This window comes from Chionomys nivalis, chromosome 13, assembly GCF_950005125.1.
Source record: "Chionomys nivalis chromosome 13, mChiNiv1.1, whole genome shotgun sequence".
Taxonomy (NCBI): Eukaryota; Metazoa; Chordata; class Mammalia; order Rodentia; family Cricetidae; genus Chionomys; species Chionomys nivalis.
In genome coordinates, this window is record NC_080098.1 from 22105706 (window position 1) to 22126955 (window position 21250).

Here is a 21250-nt window from a genome sequence, read left to right on the forward strand (position 1 = left end):
TGGCTCTGACTCTTTCATGTTAAGTTATTTCACCAGGTCCCTCACTTTTAAGATATATAATGTATAATATATAACACATTAATAATTACATATATTTATGTAAGGATTTAATATATATTATATGGACTTCTTAGACACATGCAAAGTAGTCTGAGGTTAGAAGCTAGCATTCTGTCTGCCTATACGTAGTGACCAAGCTCTACCATTGTTAGAAAGGTAATAAAAATTTATCTGTATTTTTTCATTGAGTTAGATCAAGAAAATGATTGGCTTGCTGAAGTTTACACTCCATAAAGCGTGCAACTGAAACTCTGTTTCTTGGTTCTTAGGAAGACTTGCTCTCTGTCTGTCTGAGTAATCATGACTTCAGTTCTAGCTCTGCCCATGCGTTATTTTATAGGAGACCATTCTCCATTTAAAAGAGGGACAGTAGTCCTTTATAAGAGGATTAATGTAGTGTTTGCAAAATTATTTACGTTTCCTCAAAAAGGCACTTAAACAAATAAACTCATTATATTTACCCTGTAGAGAACAATATTAATAATGGATTTTATTATTTCCTTGAACTTATTGATGTTTTTAATAAGGAGGAAAGGTTATATAAAAATGTGAATTTTTATAGATAAAGCCATGAAATGCAGTGCAGTGTTCTTTATAATATATAAAATATGAGAGCCTTTTACTTTTAAATTTTTTATTTTATTTTTTGTGTGTGTGCACGCATGCTTATATGCATATGTGCCACCGTGGGCATGTTTCAAGAGGACAACTTTTGGTGGTTGATTCTCTGCATCCATCATGTGAATCCTGCAGATTAAGCTCAAGTTCTCAGACTTTGTGGTGGGCAAATGTTTTACCCCTGAACCATTTTGTCAGCCCCAACCCCTTATTTCTTCTAAAAAGTACGACTTCATTTTACATAGCATCAAGTCTTAATGATAAGTGACCATACTTTCCAGTGGCAAGCCACCCTCTACTTCCTATCCTCTTCTGACCTCTGCTGGTGAGATCTAAGCATGGGTGACTCTCAGCAACTTTACTTACGTGTCCTTATTGTGTGACGTACAGTAAGTCTCACTGTTACATTATATTTAGCACCTCATATATCTGAGCTTCTCCCCACATGTAAGCAGTTCCTCCAGTGGACAGTTGTTCCAGACCTACAGCTCAGTTCTCAGCAGACTGCTCCCTTGTTGATGCAGACTGAGAGCCCAGATGACTTTAACCTATGGTGTACAGATCAGAGGTATACATGACCTGATGCTTGCATTTGCTAGAACAGCTCATAGAACTTAAATGCTGTGCTTACTAGACCCATTTACAAAAAAATAAATGAAGGATGGAAGGATGGAAGGAAGGAAGGAAGGAAGGAAGGAAGGAAGGAAGGAAGGAAGGGAAGGGAAGCAAGCCAGCCAGGTGATCACCAGCCTGAAAGCTGTTTAAACCCCATACCTGAAGGTTATTAATGGAGTCTTTATGACATAGCCATAGTCAATGTGTGAGACCTAAATTCAATCTTAAGCTTCCTCTCTCTCTCTCTCTCTCTCCCTCTCTCTCTCTCTCTCTCTCTCTCCCTCCCTCCCTCCCTCCCTCCCTCCCTCCCTCCCTCCCTCCCTCCCTCCCTCTCTCCTCTCTCACAAACACACACACACACCACCATTTGGGAGACAATTAGAAATTTTAGTGTATAGGCTATGAGATGATAATGATTGAATTTGAAGTTTCTTGAATATAAGAATGGTACAGTGATTAGGATAAAATGTTTTTGTTTTTAAATGACTGCATCCTTGGAAATATTTAGATATGATGTACTCATATCTGTGATTTTTTTAGTGTATTTGCCACACACCCAAAAGAAATAAATAAAATTTGGCAAAAGATTAATACTTGTTAGATTTTCATGAACCACATAGAACATATGATATGGTTTTTTAAAAATTTTCATGTAGGTTTGAAGTATTTCAAAATGAAAATAAGAAAAGTAATGTGCTTAAAGTCAAAAGTAAGCCGACAGAATCCATGCTGTCTGAGCTTCTCACACACACCAGCAGTTCTGATTTTCGTCACACTGTGGAGGCCATCTGAGAACATATGAAATGACCCTTTCTACCATTGTGCTATCTGCGGATATTATAAATTCTTCTGGTTGGTTGTTTCTGTATTACGTGGTGAAGTCATCCTCTTTCCTACTCTCCTTGGGAACCACGGGACGGTAGTAATTACTTCACATTGCTGCCTATGTCCTGCTTTATGAAACTATTTAATATGTTGTTTTAAACTCTCTTGTACAACTGTTGTTTTAGGTAATGAAATTAAAAGATAAACAAAACCAAGGTAAAGAAGGATTAAGTGATTTGTCCCAAGGGAAACCAATAGGAAGAGGCAGAACTCTGACTCAGCTGGGCCTTGGCCCATGCCACTAAATGCTGAGGGAATAGTTGAATTAGCTTGAACATGAAGGCATTTGGGAGAGGCCCTAGATTGTAAACATTTGAACTGAATCTTGAGAAGTTACAGAAGATACTGCCAGTGAATGATGTATTAGTTACTTTCTCATTGCTTTGACAAAATATCTGACAAAAGCTTGTTTTGGAAAGGCTTTTGTTAAGGAAAGGCTTGCTTTGGCAGTTCGGGGTGCAGGGCTTATTTTGATGTGCAGTTCATCATGGCAGGGAAGTCATGGCGGTAGAAGTGTGAACATCTGTCTGGTCACATGGCAGTCACAGGAAAACAGATGCGTTCTGGGGCTCAGATCACTTTCTACTTTTTTAGTCAGGTTCAGACCCCAACCAGCCTCAGTTAACTCAGTTTAGAAACTCCCTCCCAGTTATAATCAGAGCTTTGTCTCCTGTGTGGTTGTACATCTGTCAAGTTGACAGTAAGCGTGAGCCATCACAGGTGGTGAGGAAAAGCACCACTAGCAGACAAATAGCAGAACTTGGTCAGAGAGGCTTGATTGTGTGTTGGGAATAACCAGCAGTTCAGGACAACAGATTTGAGTTGAGAGTGTCCATTAAAATCTCAGGTGGAAATCCTGACACAACTGTTGTATTCTGCTTTCATTTTGGTGTAAATGAATCTGTGGCTTACTGATGCTCTGTAGCCTGTTTTTCTAGGGCACTTAAGTTCACAGTTATCATATGTGGTTTCAGTTACTCTTCAAAACAATTATTAGAACAGTCAGCTTCAGTATATTTGGTGAGAAAGTAGGTTTTAGCCATGAATTACTGATTGGAGTGGAGAGCGAGACTTTGTGCATTCAAGTCTGGGGTAGTGAAATGATAGTATTGCAGAGTTAGCACTTAAGCTTAACTGATATTTTAAACTCCTACACTAGGAGATTATCCAAGGTTTAAATTTTTTATCTGTATAGAAGAAAGAAAAGCATGTTAAATGGTTCTTCAAATGGTATATATATATATATATATATATATATATATATATATATATATATAATCTGTTCTGCAGGATGCAAAAATGGATGGCAAACATTAATATGCAAAAGTGTATCTAAAAAAAAGAATACTACTTCCTAAAGTGGTATATTGGTAATTCATAGAAATAAAAGTGAAAGTTAGCAAGAGACGTCTGGGTCCCATAGGGCTGCTTGGGCTAAGTGTGTGTCATGCTCTTGTGCTGACGTGGATTATTTGGGTGTTTTCCTGTTAGTAGAGGAGGAGGTTATGCTATAAGAAGTCAAAGAATGGAATGGGGAATAACAAAAACACAGCAAATGGCCCCTTAACCAGTTCCTAGTTCTTCACAGTTTGGCCTTCTCTAAAGTCAGATTTAGCACATTTAGCAAAACATTAATTAGATTTCAGTGCCCCACTGAGTTTTAAAATTAAACATATTTCTGGAACCATCTGCATCATTTTATCACTAATATAATAAAAATCGTGTTTAACCTTTTGAAAAATGGGAATTAATGTTCTTTTGCTCACAAGTGATCATCTTTTATTATAAAAACTTTAAAGAGTTAGAAAGTAATTATAGAGTTTTAGGTAAATTCTCTAAAATCATTCTCATTGGTGAGGATCTGTTCTTAAATTCAGGATTTTTCTTAGGGATTTATGTTTTTAGATCTAAAATTATTGGTGGTGGGTGTGTGCCATCTGCCAGTGTACTGCCTGCCTGTTTTGGGCTGGATTGAAGCCAGTCAGTAAGGAGCCATAATTTTCATTCAGGAAGCATGATTGCCTGTGTTAGAAAGAATACAGGATGGCAACTGAAGACAGAAGAGAGGCGACAGCAAAGCACAAGGAGAGCCCACCTGCCTGCTCTGTCTCTGTCTCTGTCTCTGTCTCTCTCTCTCTCTCTCTCTCTCTCTGCCCTTGCTAGATTTGTCCCTTAAGCTCTTGTATCTGCTTCCTCAGTGACAGACCTGCCTCGTGAGGCTAAAGGGCGCATGCATCCTTGGAGTGTAAGATGAAGCTGCAGAATTGTTGCCTTTCTTGGGTAGTTGTTTCTTTTCATTGTTTTTTTATCATGCATTTAGGTCTCACTACTTAGGGGGAAAGTATTTTTTCCCCTGGAAACCCAAAAGGTTAAACCCTGTTAACCCGCCTCAGTGCTCAGCTCTGATGCAGATCTCAGCCTTGATATATGACATACAAGACTCTTCACCTTGTTTCCTTCTTCAACTCTTTGAAACTTCTGCCAGCTCCATGGGGTGCTGAATGATATCAGAATCACACGTATCCCACACCACACCAGATAAATTCCATAATAATCTTTCAGCTCCTCGTGTAGGGTCTTTGACTGCTTTTCCATGTGACCTTGGTACTAGCCTATTTCATGTCAGAGTCCTTGCCACAGTGTTGTATCTCCTTTGTCAGCACACGAGGAGTCTCGGGTTACAACACTGGCTCATTTTTGTATATTATTTCTCTAGCATGAAGCTTGTTATATATTAATCACACAATAACTAAATTAAATTCTTTTAAAAAGCAGACTTAGTCATCAAAAATATTAATGTGCTAGAATTGAGTAAAATTAGATAAAAGAGAATTGAAACTTGTAGTTGTTTTTCTGTTGCTTTGCAAAATAACTTCAAATTTTCCTTTTAAAAAACTTTTGTAGTCTCCATTGGACTTTTCTGATTGTCTTTACAGCATTAGAAATGACAAGCCCTTTCACTGTCTTCTCACTGACAGCAAGTACTATGTGAGATTCCTGCTGTCAGCTTTTGGCTGCTGTTGATACTGGTCTCACATTATCCCTCTTAGAATCAAGTTAGCAGGGCATTTGCTCTCTGGAATAATGTAACTTCAAAAAGCATTTTCTTTGGTTTTGTTATCTTGTGATTTATTAGTAAAGAAGTGTCAAACAAACAATAACACTGTATTTGAATTTTATTTTAGCAAAAGCAACTGGAAATTGAAAGAACTACCAAATGGCTGAAAATGCTGAAAGGATGGGAAAAATATAAGAATACTGAGAAGGTAATTTAAAATAATGTTATTTCCGTATGAAGCTATTGAAATTCATTGTGGATTTTCACAGTAAGAGTTTTCCTTCAATTATTCCAATGTTTACATTCACGTTTATTTTTGAAATTTTAGTTTAATGAAGCAGAATGCTTTATTTTACAAATCACGTTGGAAATGGAGTCCCTAGGTCAGAGTGGTCCCAGCAATCAGAGCAGTGCTGGCTGTCCAGAGGTCTAGTGTAACTGAGTTTAACTGCTCTGTCATGTCTTCTGTGCAGAGGTCTACTGTAACTGGGTTTAACTGCTCTGTCATGTCTTCTGCCCAGAGGTCTAGTGTAACTGGGTTTAACTGCTCTGTCATGTCTTCTGTGCCTCAGTTTCTTCTGCTTCCACTCTGGCTTCCCTTTGGGGTCGGAATCCTTGCTGTCGTTCCAGACCTCACATCCATATCACATTGCTGAAAAAGAATGCCCTCTGAACACTTGTCCTGGAAGCAGGAGCCATCTTCTCTTCAGAAGCTTCCAGAAACCCTTGTGCTGCTCTGCCCTGAGTCCCTGCTAAGTTTTAAACCAAGTAGAGGGGTACGAGAGGGGAACCAACAAAAACTAAAACTCAAGTTCCTTAAGATCACTCCCGGTCTTGCTGAGAAGATTCAGCAGGTTAAGGTGCTGTGCAAGCCTGGTGGACCAGAGTTTGAGCCCCCATCTCATATAAATCAAATTGTCCTCAGACGGCCGTATGAGTGCTGGAGCATGCTTTCCAAAGTTTAATGTTATCAGTTGCAACATGGTGCCAACAGTTTTCCCTCAAGTCAGAGCTTTCGTGTATTTATTGTGAGAAAATGCTTGCCAAATATAGCCACAAATCCCAAGAGCCCTAGAACTGTGGGTGGTTAGTTGTTCTTTCAAGTATAATGGCATTCTGTGAGATGAAGCATTTGGTGCAAATTGTCATTCAGACATCTTGAGAAGCACTTTTTCCGAGGTAGCCATCATATTTGAGTGGTACCAGCTCCAGAAGGACTTCTTATTTCATCAGTCAGCATATCACTGCAACCTGTGCCCAAGAGTTTAAGAGTTAATTCAATTAGTGCTTTCTATGTTAGGAACATTGCTATGTAAAACTGACCTTGTAAAAAAAATGAGTAAAAGGTACAGTAATTCCAAATTGTACTGTTGTTGCCTTGGTTTGTACCCTGTGGTAGTAGCTTTATCACCATCCCTTTCTGCCCTCAGTGCAAAAGTCATAGTGAAAATGGAAAGAGACAGCGTGTTCATATTTTGAAAATGATTTTGGTCTCATGCTTACAAACCCCTAATATCTCACCTTCAGCTCATCCACAGGGTAATAGTGCTCATTTTAAAGGGATGCTGGTCTGATGGACCAACACAGGAAAACTAGCACGACCTGGCCTATAGACAACACCCAGTAAATGCTAGTTACCTGTGTAAAGCTTCTAAAGGGTGGGAAACAGCCTATGCCAGAACACAACTAAGCTAACTTTTAGAGCGTGTGGGTTTTTCCCCCTTCTATTTCCTTACTCTTTAAATTTTTAAATTCCACTTATTTAGTGTCTGTGTATGTGGGTGCATGTGTGTTACAATGTGCAAATGGAGGTTAGAGACAACGGTCAAGAGTCAGGTTTCTTCTAATGTATGTGGTCTCTGGGTTTTGAAATTAGGTTTTCAGGCTGGACTACAGCACCTTTACCTGCTGAGCCATTGCACTGGCCTGCATTTCTTTATACTTTCCCATGAAATCAGCCTTTCCCAAATACACACTTGTATAAGTACAAATTATTGTGTGTCAGCATAACAAGAATTGTGAAGAGCATCAGTTACTCGGGTTTTAACTGACGTAGGAGCAGCCCTGAGGCTAAGATAAAGCTCAGTGGAATAGTTTCGGTTTAAATTCCAGCTTGTCTCATACTAACTGTATGACTTTGGGGAAGACATTTACCTTTTCCACAGCAAGGTCACCTTGATGCGGGACAACAGTAGCGCCTGCTTTTCAAGCTGTGGTGAGGACTAAATACCTGCCTTAGTACAGCATAGGGGTGCTGCTTGTTAGCTCAGGAAAGGCTGCTTTGCAGTGTTTGGGGAAGGTAAGGTTTCTTTTGTTATAGGACTCTTCAGCCATTACTGTGGACTCTGACCTGCCATTGCAGGAAAATTATTCACTGTGGAGATCTTTTGGTTATAGGATATCTCACAGAGCTAAGGTCATCGTTTTTTCTTTATGAGCGCCACAAATATCCTTATTTTAAAGTTAAATTCTTACTATTCTATTTTACACCAAAGTGAGTTAATTTTGTGTGGTTGAGTCTTTGTTTTAACATTGAGTGTAGAACTCAAGATAATTTTAAAAGGAATCACTTCGAAGTGGGAAATTAGGTACAGTTTCTGTGCTCTTATTTAATAGCACACCCCCTCAGATCAGCTTGCAGCTGACAGCTCCTTTTCCTCTGTGGAGAGATTGCTCAAGCCATGATGACAGGATAAGTTTCGAAGCATCGCACCTACACTTTGGTTTCACATTCAGTCTAATAAAGTATTTGTAGGATTATGCGGCTTTATTCTTCTCCAGTCTGCATGTATCCGTTGAAGTAAGGAAGTCTGTAAAGATGAGTACTTCTGCTAGGCTATTACTCTGACAGCAGCTCCAGCTAATGCAGTTCCCATTAAGAGGGATTTTAGCAGAACTATTTCTTTGATGTATAATTTTAAAGCACTCTCCCATAACTATAGTGGTAGAATCATTTGATGATATATATGGTCCAATTTGGTGTGAAACAGAATGTACCTTCTAAAAGAATTACCACCTTCAATTCATACCTTGTTTTAAATTACACTGATGTAAAAAGGTAACATTTATTTTTGTTTCTTCCAAAGGGAGGGAGGAATGTTTTCTCTTCAGAGTCCCTGCTTACATAGTAATCATGCAGAAAGATTCTAAAAATGTCTTGAAATGCACACATGGCGCTAGTGTAGAATATTTGGAGTTTTAGAGCTGAGCTTTCTTGAAAGCTTTCTTGAAGGTCATGATAGCTATGTTCCCGCAGTGATGGCCTGCCTGCTGCAACAGGGGCTTTGTTTCCTTTTAGCTGGGAGGGGTGTGCTTACATCACAGGCACACAGGGTTGTCATAGAAAATAGATAGGAATGCTGTGCTAACTGGAAGATCAGCAGATAGAAACTACACTACAGACTTGTCAATAAACTATGCTTTGATGTAATGCCTGATGTTTTACAAAATTGCTAAAACTTCTATCATAATTGACAAGATGGAAGGAAAAATATGTAAACATAGCAAATCAGTTATGTAAATGGTCAAGCATGGTCACTGCTCAGCATCTGAGGGGGTTGTTCTAGGACCCTTGTGGTTCCAGAGTCCACAGATACACTGGTCTTTCATAACGAATGGCACAGTGTTTGTAAGTAGCCAGTGGCTAGCGTCTGTCATCTCCAGGCCAAGTGTACATGTGGTGTGAATATTTACTAGACAGCACTAACATGAAAGAAGTTTGAGACATTTGTAAAACAGCTTTTTAAAAAAATAATTTTGACTTGTGATTAAATCTAGAGATATAGAACCATGAGTCTGGAGGGCCAAGTATATGTGAAAATCAATAAGTGTAATTAAAAGTTCTTATTTTAGAAACATCTTCGTTACTTTTCTGATATATATTTAATGTGCATATTTGGTTGATGCCAGAGATATCACTTTTATATTTCTTTTAAGTTCAGTTATCATTGTTTCAGTGTCGTCTACTCTTAAGTTTTTTTTTCTTTTTCTTTTTTTTTTTTTTTTTTGGTGAACTGACCAGTCAGTTTTATTAAGGTTATTAAAGGAGTGTGGGTGAGGGGTACTGACAGGAGCAGAAATTATTCAGGCATCTGCATCATCAAAGCCCACCCCGGCATGGGAAACAGTCCACAAAAGCTGAGAACCTGGACCACACTGTACAGCCTGTGGGCAGCTCAGCAGTTTGAAGAGTGTCTCTTCCAGGTGACTAGTCTAAACCTCTTCCAGAGAGTAGGTTGGCTTCTGCTTCTTCCAGGCAGAAAGTTGGTCTCATCTCAAAAGCCTTCCTTATCACTTAGCTTGTCTGAGAGTGACTCTCAGCAGCTTGGCTTATTTTCTCTAGGAGGGAGGGGCCTAATGAATCTGGTTCATTTCAGGGACTTCCTGAAGAATATTCTGAGTTATTTGCCTGCCTGTTTAAGGAGCTTCACTGTAGAATAGAATGCTTCAATTTAGGAGGAGACTGTTACACAACACACATATACAAAAATAATGTCCATTCATAAAAAAATAACAACTATTTTTAAAGCACTAAGAGACTAATGCTATTTTCTCTTTTGCAAATTTCCTGCTGTTGGCCTTAAGAGAAACCAGCTGGATTTAGCTGTCTGCTTCTGTATTCCCTGTACGGCAGTGTGTAACCTGGAATAAAGCAGAAGAAAGTCCTGGACTCTAACAGGGTTCCCAAACCAGGTTTTGAGAATCCCTCCACTACATCATATCACCTCATTTCTAAGAGTCCAAACTCAAGTTCCAAAAACTCCACTTCACAGAATAGACACTTAATATGTTTGCTCAGCGAATAAATGAGCCAGTCTCAAGCAAACATGGATGGGGTGGCGGGAAGGGAGTCAAGGCTTACATCTAAAACAAGACTTGGCCTTTGTCAGTGGGTTCCCATTACATAGGCACTTCTCTATAGTGGGGAAGTAGAAGAAGGCCATCAATAAAACATCCGAACACAGGGCTTCTTTGAAAGATTATGCAAGTTGAGCACTCTGTTACTACTAGAATATCTGGAATGGCCTGTGGGGATCAAAATCCAGTCCACACGCTGTAGATGGCAGGGAAGAAGAGAGGCATTGTTCTAATCAAATAGCACGGCTGGGTGTCCCAGCTGCAAAGGACCTGCCCTGGGTGTGAGTCCCCTAAACTCTTCCCAGGACAGAGGAGGATTAAACAAGACTCAGATGTGTGGATTCAGGGCCACAGGATGCTTCAGCCAGGAGAGGCAGCAGGCCATGCAACAGAGCTGGGACCCAAGCTATCTTCAGTTCCGCTCACAGGACCATGACTTGCCCGGACCTATTTTTGCAAGCATAGGAAGGAGGCTCAAGAGTCCATGGACTGTCATCTACTGCCTACGCACTACCTAGAAAAGACACAGAAGAGGTGACCAACCAGTCTGAGGTTCTTAGCTGTGCTGCTGTGCTCCCAGGATAATTTTGTCCCCTGGAAGACATTTGCCAGTGTCTAAAATGTGTTTGGTAACCATAGACATAAACACGAGATAGGAGTCTCCTGGCCTCTCATGAGCAAAGATAGAAAAGGCACTCAACATGCAAGAATACACAGTAAATACTGAAGTGTTATTATATATCACATTGTAATGACCTTAATAGATTTGTATATTGTTTTGAATGGACTTGAATCACATAATTATAAGATAAGGAAGTCTGTTGGGTCTTAAGATCCTTAGAGTAATTGCAATGTATATTTCAAGAACCTAAGATGATAATGATTACTTAGGTGCCTAATGTTTTTGAAAAGCAAATTGTGGGCTGGGGAAGTAGCTTAGTAGTTGAGAGCACTTGCCTATCATGTGCAAGGCCCTGGGCTTGATTCCCTACATGGCTGGCAAAGGAGTAAAGAGGGGTCTTTGTCTTTCTTTGATGAAAATTTGCCAACTATTTTGTATGATTAGATAGGCTTATAAGAAAAGGGACAAATGGTGAGGTGGGCAGTTGAGCTAACTGGGGTCTGAGATGGCACACCATGTATTCTACAGGGAGATGGTGTTAGGAAAGAGTTTATATGATGCTGTCTGCACTCATGAGGATGCTTTCGGCACAGGACCACTTCCTACTATTTGGATCACCTTCTAGCAGTGTGGGGAAAGGATGGTGTATAGTAAGGAAATGTGTAAACAAGATGAGTCACTAAAGAGCATTGGCTCTGCTCATTTAACTCTAAGGGACACTTCTGTGATAGTCAGGCATTCCGATTTACCAATTTACCAAGTGTTTTTTTTTTTTTTTTTTTTTTTTTTTTGGTTTTTCGAGACAGGGTTTCTCTGTGGCTTTGGAGCCTGTCCTGGAACTAGCTCTGTAGACCAGGCTGGTCTCGAACTCACAGAGATCCACCTGCCTCTGCCTCCCGAGTGCTAGGATTAAAGGCGTGCGCCACCATCGCCCGGCTTACCAAGTGTTCTTGACGTTTCTTTTTTTCCTATTTTCTTTTGATAGTTTTTTATTTTTTTCCTTCTGTGATTATGTTTCCCTTTTAAGATATAAAAAATAAGTAAGTGACAAAACCTAATTGTATTGACTTATTAAAATTTATAAATTAATAGTCATGAATATCTGGAAAAGAAAACCTGAGAGATATTCAGTAGACCAATGGAAGGGGCTGTCTGAACTTTTGTCAGTTTGTAACCTTCTCTTTTAATCAGTTCCACCGACGAATTTACAAAGGAATTCCACTCCAGCTCCGAGGCGAAGTCTGGGCTCTTCTTCTTGAGATCCCTAAAATGAAAGAAGAAACAAAAGACCTTTATAGTGTGAGTAGCTAAATTAACTATGAGTTTGAAGTTAAAATGCAAAATCGTTTCTCTTTGTTTTTAAGGTGATAGGGTATTCTCCGATCACCTGAAATTGTATTGAGATTTCATTGCTTACTGTTTTGTTGCTGTTTTTTTTTTGTTGTTGTTGTTGTTTTTTGTTAGTGCCAGGCTACTCAAATTTTAGATCAAGTGTTGTCTGTATCGACCAGTATTGTTAGACACTGACAGTGATTCATTAGTGCTAGGGCATATTTATAAGGAAAGTTGACTTACGTTTGGTTGTTCTACTAATAAGGAGATTTATATCATGTTTAAAGTTTATGGGGAAGGTAAAAGCAGAATCCCATTTTTCTAACACTGCCTGTGTATACTCTTTCTAAACCCAAGTTTATATTAACCTTTGAAAAGAATAAGAACTTTACATCTAAGATTCTTAGATTCATAGGTTTTAAAGTATGTTCCATAGAAAATGTATTTACATAGAATGAATTACAACAGAACAATTGGGGAAAAAAGAAAAATCAATTTAAACCCAGGCAGTTATAAAAGACACTTTAGTGTCTTTTGGTATTTTTCTTCCCTATGTGCGAACTCAGACGAAAGCTTGCCAAATGAAAGAGAATAAGCAGTAGTTAAAGAATTAATAGTTTTATGAGAATACAGGGCTTCACACAGGCAGTGAATTTTGTGTTTCAGGGTATTAGAGGTTGACATTACTTTAGACTACTGATAAGATTATTATTAGCATCAAGTTTTTAGAGCCCATCTTCAAAGTGATGTTTACCTGAGAGAGCACACATACAGTTTAACTCTAGCACTTAGAACAGTGCGCCCAGCTTACAGCACGTGCTCAGTAAGTATCTGGTTAATAAATAAACACAGAAATTAGCCAGACCACACAGTACTTTTGTCTGCATACTGCATTCATTTCCAGGGCTGCGGATGACCAAAGTCAGCAGTCTGTCCTGTCACAGTTCTGGAGGATAGAGTTCAGAAGTTAGTGTTGCAGCAGGGAAGACTCTTTCCTGGCCTTCTGCCAACCTCTGCTGGCTGCCCGCAATTGTTAGTGTTCCTTGGCTCTGTAGCTCCTTCTCTGCCTCCTGTGTCACATGTCACGTGTCTCTTCCCTGATAAGGTTGCCAGCCATTGGATTTCAGTTTTGTTGTTGTGCACATGCTCTCTTCTGAGCTTAATGGTGATTTCAAAGTCTCTGCTTCCCAATAAGGCCACATGCACTGGTTCTGGGTGGACACGAGGGGACACTCTTCAACCATATATATATATATTTTTTTTTCCTAGTTCACATAAGAGAGTGGTTTAGTAACCCAGTAACAACAAAACAAATGAGTGTTAAGGCTCCCAAGCTAATTGTTTAGTTTGATACCTTCAGCCATTACAATTATTACTTAATTCCCCTCATGACATCATTTAATCATGCCTTCTTTTTCTGACCTTCTTTCCTTGTCCCTCTACAAAAAAGACGTAAGTTTCTGTCTGCACTATGCCATGAAGTGATTCTTCCTTTTTTAATCTACCAAGATGTTATGTTCTGAGATGGAGCCTGGCATGTTGTGTACATTCAAGCCTTTGGCTTCATCTGCAGACGTCTGTGCCTCTTGTTGGAGCAGAGCTCTGCATGGTGTTACACAGCACACAAAGGTAAAGGAGTGCAGTGTGCGGAGCTGGCGCTTCCTGTGAGGACAGGAGATTGTGCAGATATTTGCATTCTAGATAGTGCGTGACATTTAGACAGCCAAATAAAAGCATTAACTGAGCTGAAATCCACGGAGTCTCAGTGAACTAGAAGACTTGAGTGGGGAGAAAAAGTGGGTTGAGTTTTCAAGGTGCTTTAGAATGCCCTTTCTGATTCCCTTTCTCCAGCTGGGATCTGGTTGGTTTTAGTTTGAAGCTTCGTATTGTTGTATTTTGGAAACATCTTTCCTACTTCACCTTGTGGAGCATTGACCTTGTTAGGATACTTTATGGACATTATTTGCGTGCTGTACAGGGATTGTCTTACTTAAGTCTTGCCATTACAGCATGAGGCAGGTTTTACTACTATTTTCTGTATCATTATCGCTTCATTTAACAGACCAGGAACCTGAGCTTAGCAAGGTTTTGTAACTTCTCACCCAGGGTGAGCAAAGAACCCAGTCTGTTCTGGCTCCAAACCAGTGTTTCCCCTTTTCATTTAATTATATCACATTTGTGTCTGTCTTGAATTTAGAAACATACATTAAAGTGGCAGAAGGCCCATGCACCATGGTTCTAAAACTCCACAGCATGAGCCTAGTTCAGGCTTCTGGGAGGAACCCCACAGACACTGCTGGCCTTTCATCTCACTGCCGCCCTGTCAGCCTCTATCTACAGTAGAGGCTCAGTAGGTCTCTTCCTTTTAGTGAAAGCATTCCTCCATGTTATCACTGTGGTACTTGTGAATATGGATCTCCCTGTTGGGTAGCTGTAGAGTCTGCTCACCTACTTGTTAGTGGGGTGTGGGTAGGGGGTGCTGTGTTTGTTTCACTGCATCTGCTGCCTGTAAATTCCTTGGAACATAAATAACATTTCTGCTCAGTGCACTTTTACCTGCTTCCTTGCCTTTGCTTCTGTCTTAATGTCTTTGCTGTGATTTTCATATCTTTGAGAAAAGCCAGTATTATAGATATGTTTGGGTCTTTTTTTTTCCTCCAGCTAAATTTTATTTTAAGACATTTTTTGGTCATGTCTTTCTTCCTATGTTTTGACATCTCAGCGCTTACCAGGAGGCCTTTAGAACAAGTGAAGCCTTTATATTTGACTGTTTCCTTAACAATAAAAGATATTTAAAAACCAAATATATACAGGTTACTATTTGTATTGCTTCAAAACTCTGGAACATACTGTGGTTATTCTTCATGTTTTCTTTTGGGTATATTGTATTGCTGAGGATGAAACAGGCCTCTCATAGACTAGAAAAATGTTATCTCACTGGGTCATACTCCCCAGTCCACTCTCCTATTTTAAAAAGCCGCAGAAGGTCACACCTCAAAACACAGTTAAAATACTTAACATATATACACATAAATGTCAGGCCCATGTATATTCTAGACATAACCACATGGCTTTTAGTCCACTTTTCCTTTTAACTTAGGGGTTAAAGTTATGTTTTATATATAGATTTATTGGAATTGCTTTAGACTCAATTGTATTACCAGTATATGATAAATGACTCCATATGAATGTGTGTCTATAGATAGTGATTTATACTTAAACATAGGTAAATACAAATAGTTACAAATTTTAATCATCTTTCTGGTTAAACACTGGTAATGAAAACAGTCATAATTTAGCTCCCTTTCCCCAGAAATGCCACCAAATTGACATCAGAGTTTTAAAAAAGGCAAACCTATAAGGAATAAGAAAATGAAGAAATCATGTCTGCCACAGTTTGGACCGCAGAGTGCAGAGAGTGCAGACAGGCAGGCAGAGTAAACAAAACAAATCTGAGGAATCTAAGTTCTGTTCTGGCAGTAGGAATCTGGAGAAGCCACATGGTTTATGTCTTTAATCTCTAGAGGACTTGGTAATTACCACCTGCAGGTACCTCAGGACATAAAGGTGAAGCTGAGCACTGACGTGACTGTAAGTCTGTGGGTGAAGCAGTTGTAAGTCCCCAAGTCTCCTCCAGCACAGGCCCAGGACTGTAGGTCTCTTACTGGGGGAAGGTGAAGCAGCTGCTGTCCTAGCTGTGCAGGGGAGTATAATACCCCAATTTTGGTACAGTTAGCTTTTTCTCAGGAATACCAACAGTTAGATGCCAGTCAGGAGCTGGAGAGAGATTCCCTGGGATATGTGACCAGTGCAAGAAAATAGAACAAAGACCTAGGGTTCTAGGGGCTGCACTGCAACTGCCCTGTTACATCCCCACTCTGCAGCGACATCACTGCCCACTGTCGTGAAGCTCCGTCTGGGCACATGGCTTTGTTTAATGCCTTACTTTCAAGTGGAAACACGTAACACAAATATTAGTAGTCATTTGAGGAAAAGGACTTAAATTGGAGACAAAAGCAAGTGGAAAAATGCACTTGCAGGAAACAGATCATGGAATAAGAAGAAAACCTAAAAGATTGTTGTTAGTATCTTCAGAGAAATGAAATTGACATTGCACCCACAAAACAGTATAGGAAGCTATAAAAAGGAGCATTTTGTAATAGCAAAGACCTTAAGAATATAAAAAAGTAATGAAAAACTTAATCAAAAATAATTGAAATTTTTCAGAAAATAAAATTTGAAGGCACAGATACTAGTAGAGAAAAAAGAAAATGGGTTTGATTAGAAGATCCCACACTGTAATAACCAAGCTCCTGAAAGAAAATGGAATCATGGCAGGGGAGGAAGAGGAAATTGACATAGGAATCCAGAATTATTAAAGACAACTTTGCAGAGATGAGAGATGTATGAGTTTGTAAGATTGAAAGTGCCGAAAATAGGTCCAAAACAAATAAAGAAATGGACAACTTCCAAACAGAGTGCTCCCACCAGCTCCAGAGAAGGAAAGATCTCACCTAGAAACGAAGAATTCCAGTGGCAGCACAGGAGGCCTTTTGAGCAAGAATGTTTCTAATTTAGAATTCTCAAGCAGGTTCCACAGTTGTTTGAAAGAGTAAGTCACCAGATATTTAAGATTTCCAAACCTTTGTACTTCTGTGGTGCCCATTCACAGCAGCTATTGGAGAATGCAGTCCATAAACCAAGACCCAGAAATCGGGGACCCAAGCTCAGAGCAAAGCTAAGGAAGTCCTAAGACCAGGGGCAGTAGCCTTGAGGACAGGCCACCTAAGCAGAAGCGTGACTGGCTGCTTTGGGAGAAAGTTTAAGAAGTTGGCCACTAGGCATGCATGTCTTTAATCCTAGCACTTGGGAGGGACTGACTCAAACAAACAAATAAAGGATACAAAGAAAAGAAACTGGATATTCTGTGAATTCTACAGAGTGCTTCAGATTGGTGTTGAATTTCCTGCAAGAATATAGAAAGTGAAGCAAATGAAGAAGCAGTAATTCATTCTAAGCAAAGAAAATCCTGAGCCAGAGGAAAAAGAATTTTTTGAAGAGTGCACCACTCAGCCATGTTAGTCCTACAAACCTCAGACATTCCCTGATCTAAATCTGATACCATGGAAGGGAAAGGCTGTGAGCAGAGTAGATGGGGACATGGAAGGAAGGAAACGTTTTCTTTGTGTGTCTTTTTATATTGCCTAGATCTTTCTTTAAGCCATGGGAATTATTTCCCTAGCCCTACCCTCTGCCAATACATTCATGCATGCATGCATACATACATACATACATACAGTTTTTAATTAGGATCATTTTGCTATTTATCATAGAGTTTCAGCAAGTATTTTTCATGAAAATATATTTTCTTCTCCTCTTTTTCTTCTTCAGAAATTAAAACACAGAGCACGAGGTTGTTCACCTGACATCAGACAAATAGACCTTGACGTGAACCGCACATTTAGGAACCATATTATGTTTAGAGACAGATACGGCGTTAAGTAAGTAAAGTTTAATATTATAAAATGTGAATAATGCATGTGTAAATGGTCTTTATTGGAGTCTTTAAGATAAACTGTACTTTTAGGATGTCTTGTTTGTACTATAATTTTTATTTTGATCCTAAAAGTTTTGTAGATCATTTAATTTCATGTTGAGTGAAACTGGGGTCTGACTTAATTTACCATTTTAAAACATTGGCATAGTACATGTTGTAAAATTGGTATTATTTTATCATTGTAAAATTCTTAAAAATATTTTGTAGGTACTAAGGAGGCTGAGGCAGGAGGATTGCAAGTTTGAGGTCATTTATAGATGTGAGAGCATGTATTTATTTGAAAACTGTTGGTAATAAGTTTATCTCTCGAACTGTGACCTCATGAATAAATGGAACTTGAAAGAAGAAAATGAATTAAATGAGAAGTTAATGTATGGAGTACAACAGAGCATTTGTCCTTACCGCAGTGGCCATCACTGTGTCAGTGTAGTAATGAAAAGACACTATTGTGCCGGCCTATGTATTATTTAGAATCCAATCAGCAACGCAAAAACTGTAGGCTACAGTGTTAAGATCTGCCTGACCAGGAAGGGCAGGCTGGAAAGTTCAGTCTGTGTGTGCCTTGGATAATTTTCCTGACTCAAATTTAACAAACAGTGGATTTAATCACATCTGTAAAACTCTTGAGCGCAGCACCTAGGTCAGTACTTAAATAATAAGGGAATTGCGGCCTAACTAGTATAGTTGACCATTGCAGCTTGTCCTTGTGAACTTGGTGCTCACACACATCCCTTTAAACCATTCTGATTCCATGTGAGGCTATAACAAAATCATACATCTGTCTAGTATGACGCAACTATTTTGTTCACAGCTGAAAACACATTAACCCCTGTCCACAAGTGGATTTCAAGTCCTTTGCTGGTAGTCATGCTTAAATAGTTAGTATACAGAATAACTGTATAATAGTATAACTGTAGTACAGAGTTACCTATTAGTACTTCTAATATAAGATAGTGAGAGAAAGAAAATACTAATATATAGGCATTCACACCAAAATATAAGGGAAAAGTACAGTTATCCCTGTGACTGGCCATGTGTCATGGTGTTTATAAATACATTTTTCCATTGCCCATCCCTCAGCAAGTACCTCAGCTGTGTTATAGGACTTAGGGCTTCAATCCTGAAAAATCTGAACCATTATCAGTCTCTCTAAATAATGTTGCTATAGTTTTCCATAGTTTTCTTTACACATATACTCTTTGTATGTACTTAGTACGTACATGCTAAGAAATTCCCCAAATAGTCTCCTTTATTCCAGGTATGATTTCTTTGTGTCCTTTAGGTAGTACCATCAACCTCTCACATAGGGATCAAGCCATCCTGACTAATATAGTCACCTCTTTTGCCTGTTGAACCCAAAAATGACATAAGAAACCCAAAGCAGTTGTGTGGTAGTTTCACTTCCAAGTTGATGGAGTCACTGTTATGTCTCCTTCTAGTCTCATTCCCCTTTTCTGTCTTGTTCTGCTTTGGGATTTTGAGGTAGGGTCTTACTATATAGCCCAGGATGATGGCTTAGAACTTGTGATCCTCCTGCCTTAGACCCTGGGTGCTGGTATTACAGATGTTCACCACCAGGCCAGTTCTGTTAGAAGTAAGATTAAGTCAGCAAAGATTGAAGTGGCACAAACTTCAGCAGTGAGTTGTCAGGAATGTAGTGGGTGCAGCCCCCACCTTCACTCTGATGGGTAATCTAGTCTTAGGATGGGACTGTTGTACTTCCTGGGGGATGTCTTCCCGGACTGCCATTTCCTGCACTTAGCTACTGCTCTAAGAGTCTTCAAGAGGCCGTCCATATGTTATTTCACTAGAGTAAGATCAACAAAGCCTTGGTACTTCCCATATGAAGTTTTTCTATCTGAATGTATGATAATGTCTCAAATTTAAACTATTATATTGAGAATTCTGGTTCAATTTGAGCTTGGTATGCTTTTTTTAAAAAAAACTACAATAGTAATTTTATTTGAATTCTTTTTGTTTTTAGTCAGCCTGCTTTTTTTAAGTTTGTAATTTTAAAAATTAAATTCTTTTAAAAACTAAATTATGTTTAATATAAATTTTCAATTCTCTAGGCAACAATCCTTATTCCATGTTCTTGCTGCATATTCTATCTATAATACGGTAAGTTGGGGCCTGCTTGCCTAGTTCTTTGAATTGTATTCTGAAGAACCAAAGATTCTTGTTGGCACTACACATAACATGGCACTTGTAGGCCATTTCTTCATGTCAGATGGTCTCCATAGTCCTATGAGCTCTGGTGTTTTTATAGCTCCCATGTTGACCCAAGATCTGATTTGGAAGTAGGAAAACCTAGATATGACTACAGGATGCCTGTGAGCCCCACTTTCCCTCCCTCCAGATTGTTTTCGTTTTGTTATATTTTTGTGGTCTTTGGTTTTCTTTTTTAAGAATTTAAGATTAGGCATGGCAGGGTAGGAGAGGGAGCGGTGGCCTGCTGCCTCTTCCTCACTCCTGGCAGGTACTGTTGTGATCCCCTAACTTCTCACCTGTGGGAGGTCTGTGAAGAGTAGACTAAAACCAAACCTTGTGTCTGCAGAAACACAGGGCAAGACAGGAAACTGAGATTTTTGGGAACAGTTTGCCAGCTTCTGAGAACCATATATTAAATAAAATTAATATTCACATTGTTAGAGACTGTATTGCCATATTACATGTAAAAGTTTTTTTTTTAATGTATCTTGTTCCCCACACCTTTTACTCTTGAGCACAGTTGAATTCTTGTATAGCATGTGTCCCGATGCTGTAGATATTATAACAGTTATCTCTAGAATTGCCCAGTGATATATCTAGGCATTTCCTGGTATTTTACAGATTAACCTTTCTCATGTATGTGTTCATGGAATTTGATTTTAAAGCCCCCAGTCTGTGTTTTCATTGTTCCTTAGGAAGTCGGGTACTGTCAAGGGATGAGCCAGATAACAGCCCTACTCCTCATGTACATGAACGAGGAAGACGCCTTCTGGGCCCTGGTCAAACTCTTCTCAGGCCCCAAACATGCTATGCATGGTAAGAAAACCTCATATATAAGGATAAACAAGCAGGGGGAAAGCAAACGGAAGGAAAACAAATGATTTCTGGTGAATTTAGGACAGCAGATGTCAATCCCAGGCCTTCTTCCAGCCTTACGTTTCATTCCATCTTAAGGAAAAGGCTAATAACAAAATTTGACAAATTTTCATAAAATGCATAACACTTTGGTTTGTTTTCAAATTAACAGATTGAGTTTAATGGCCTTTTTCTTACATTTGCCAAGAAAATACACTAAACTTTATTTCATTGTTTGCATTTTGCAACTTGTCTTAGGAGTGAAAGTAGTATTTGTTCCCAGAAAGCAGGATTGTGTGTTGTTTTGTCCCTAGTGCCATCTATGCCATCTGATAGCAGCTTTAAGACAAGTCGAATAGCCGAGGTCATCACTCAGTATTAGAGCACCTGTCTTGCATGTGCAAGGCCCTGAAGCCAATGTACTAGTTATACAAGACAGTGTTAGGTGAACCACTTAGGTTCACTTTGTGAGTATTTATGCTTATAGAGTGGGTGACCCTAGCACAGAAAATGCTCATTTAAATATTTCAAGATTAGGATTCTCCATAGTCTTATTATATAGTAAATCTGACAGGCTCTT

At 39.2% G+C, this 21250-nt stretch overlaps 1 protein-coding gene across 2 annotated transcripts in view; it reads left to right on the plus strand.

Moving 5' to 3' along the window:
* Positions 1–21250, plus strand: part of Usp6nl (USP6 N-terminal like) — a 141586-nt gene that overhangs the window by 96213 nt on the left and 24123 nt on the right. For both annotated transcript variants that reach the window (XM_057787904.1, XM_057787902.1), the window contains exons 6-10: positions 5364–5444; positions 11907–12014; positions 17439–17548; positions 19677–19725; positions 20511–20631. In XM_057787904.1, coding sequence (XP_057643887.1) covers positions 5364–5444; positions 11907–12014; positions 17439–17548; positions 19677–19725; positions 20511–20631 — 469 coding nt within the window. The remainder of the gene's footprint in view (positions 1–5363; positions 5445–11906; positions 12015–17438; positions 17549–19676; positions 19726–20510; positions 20632–21250) is intronic.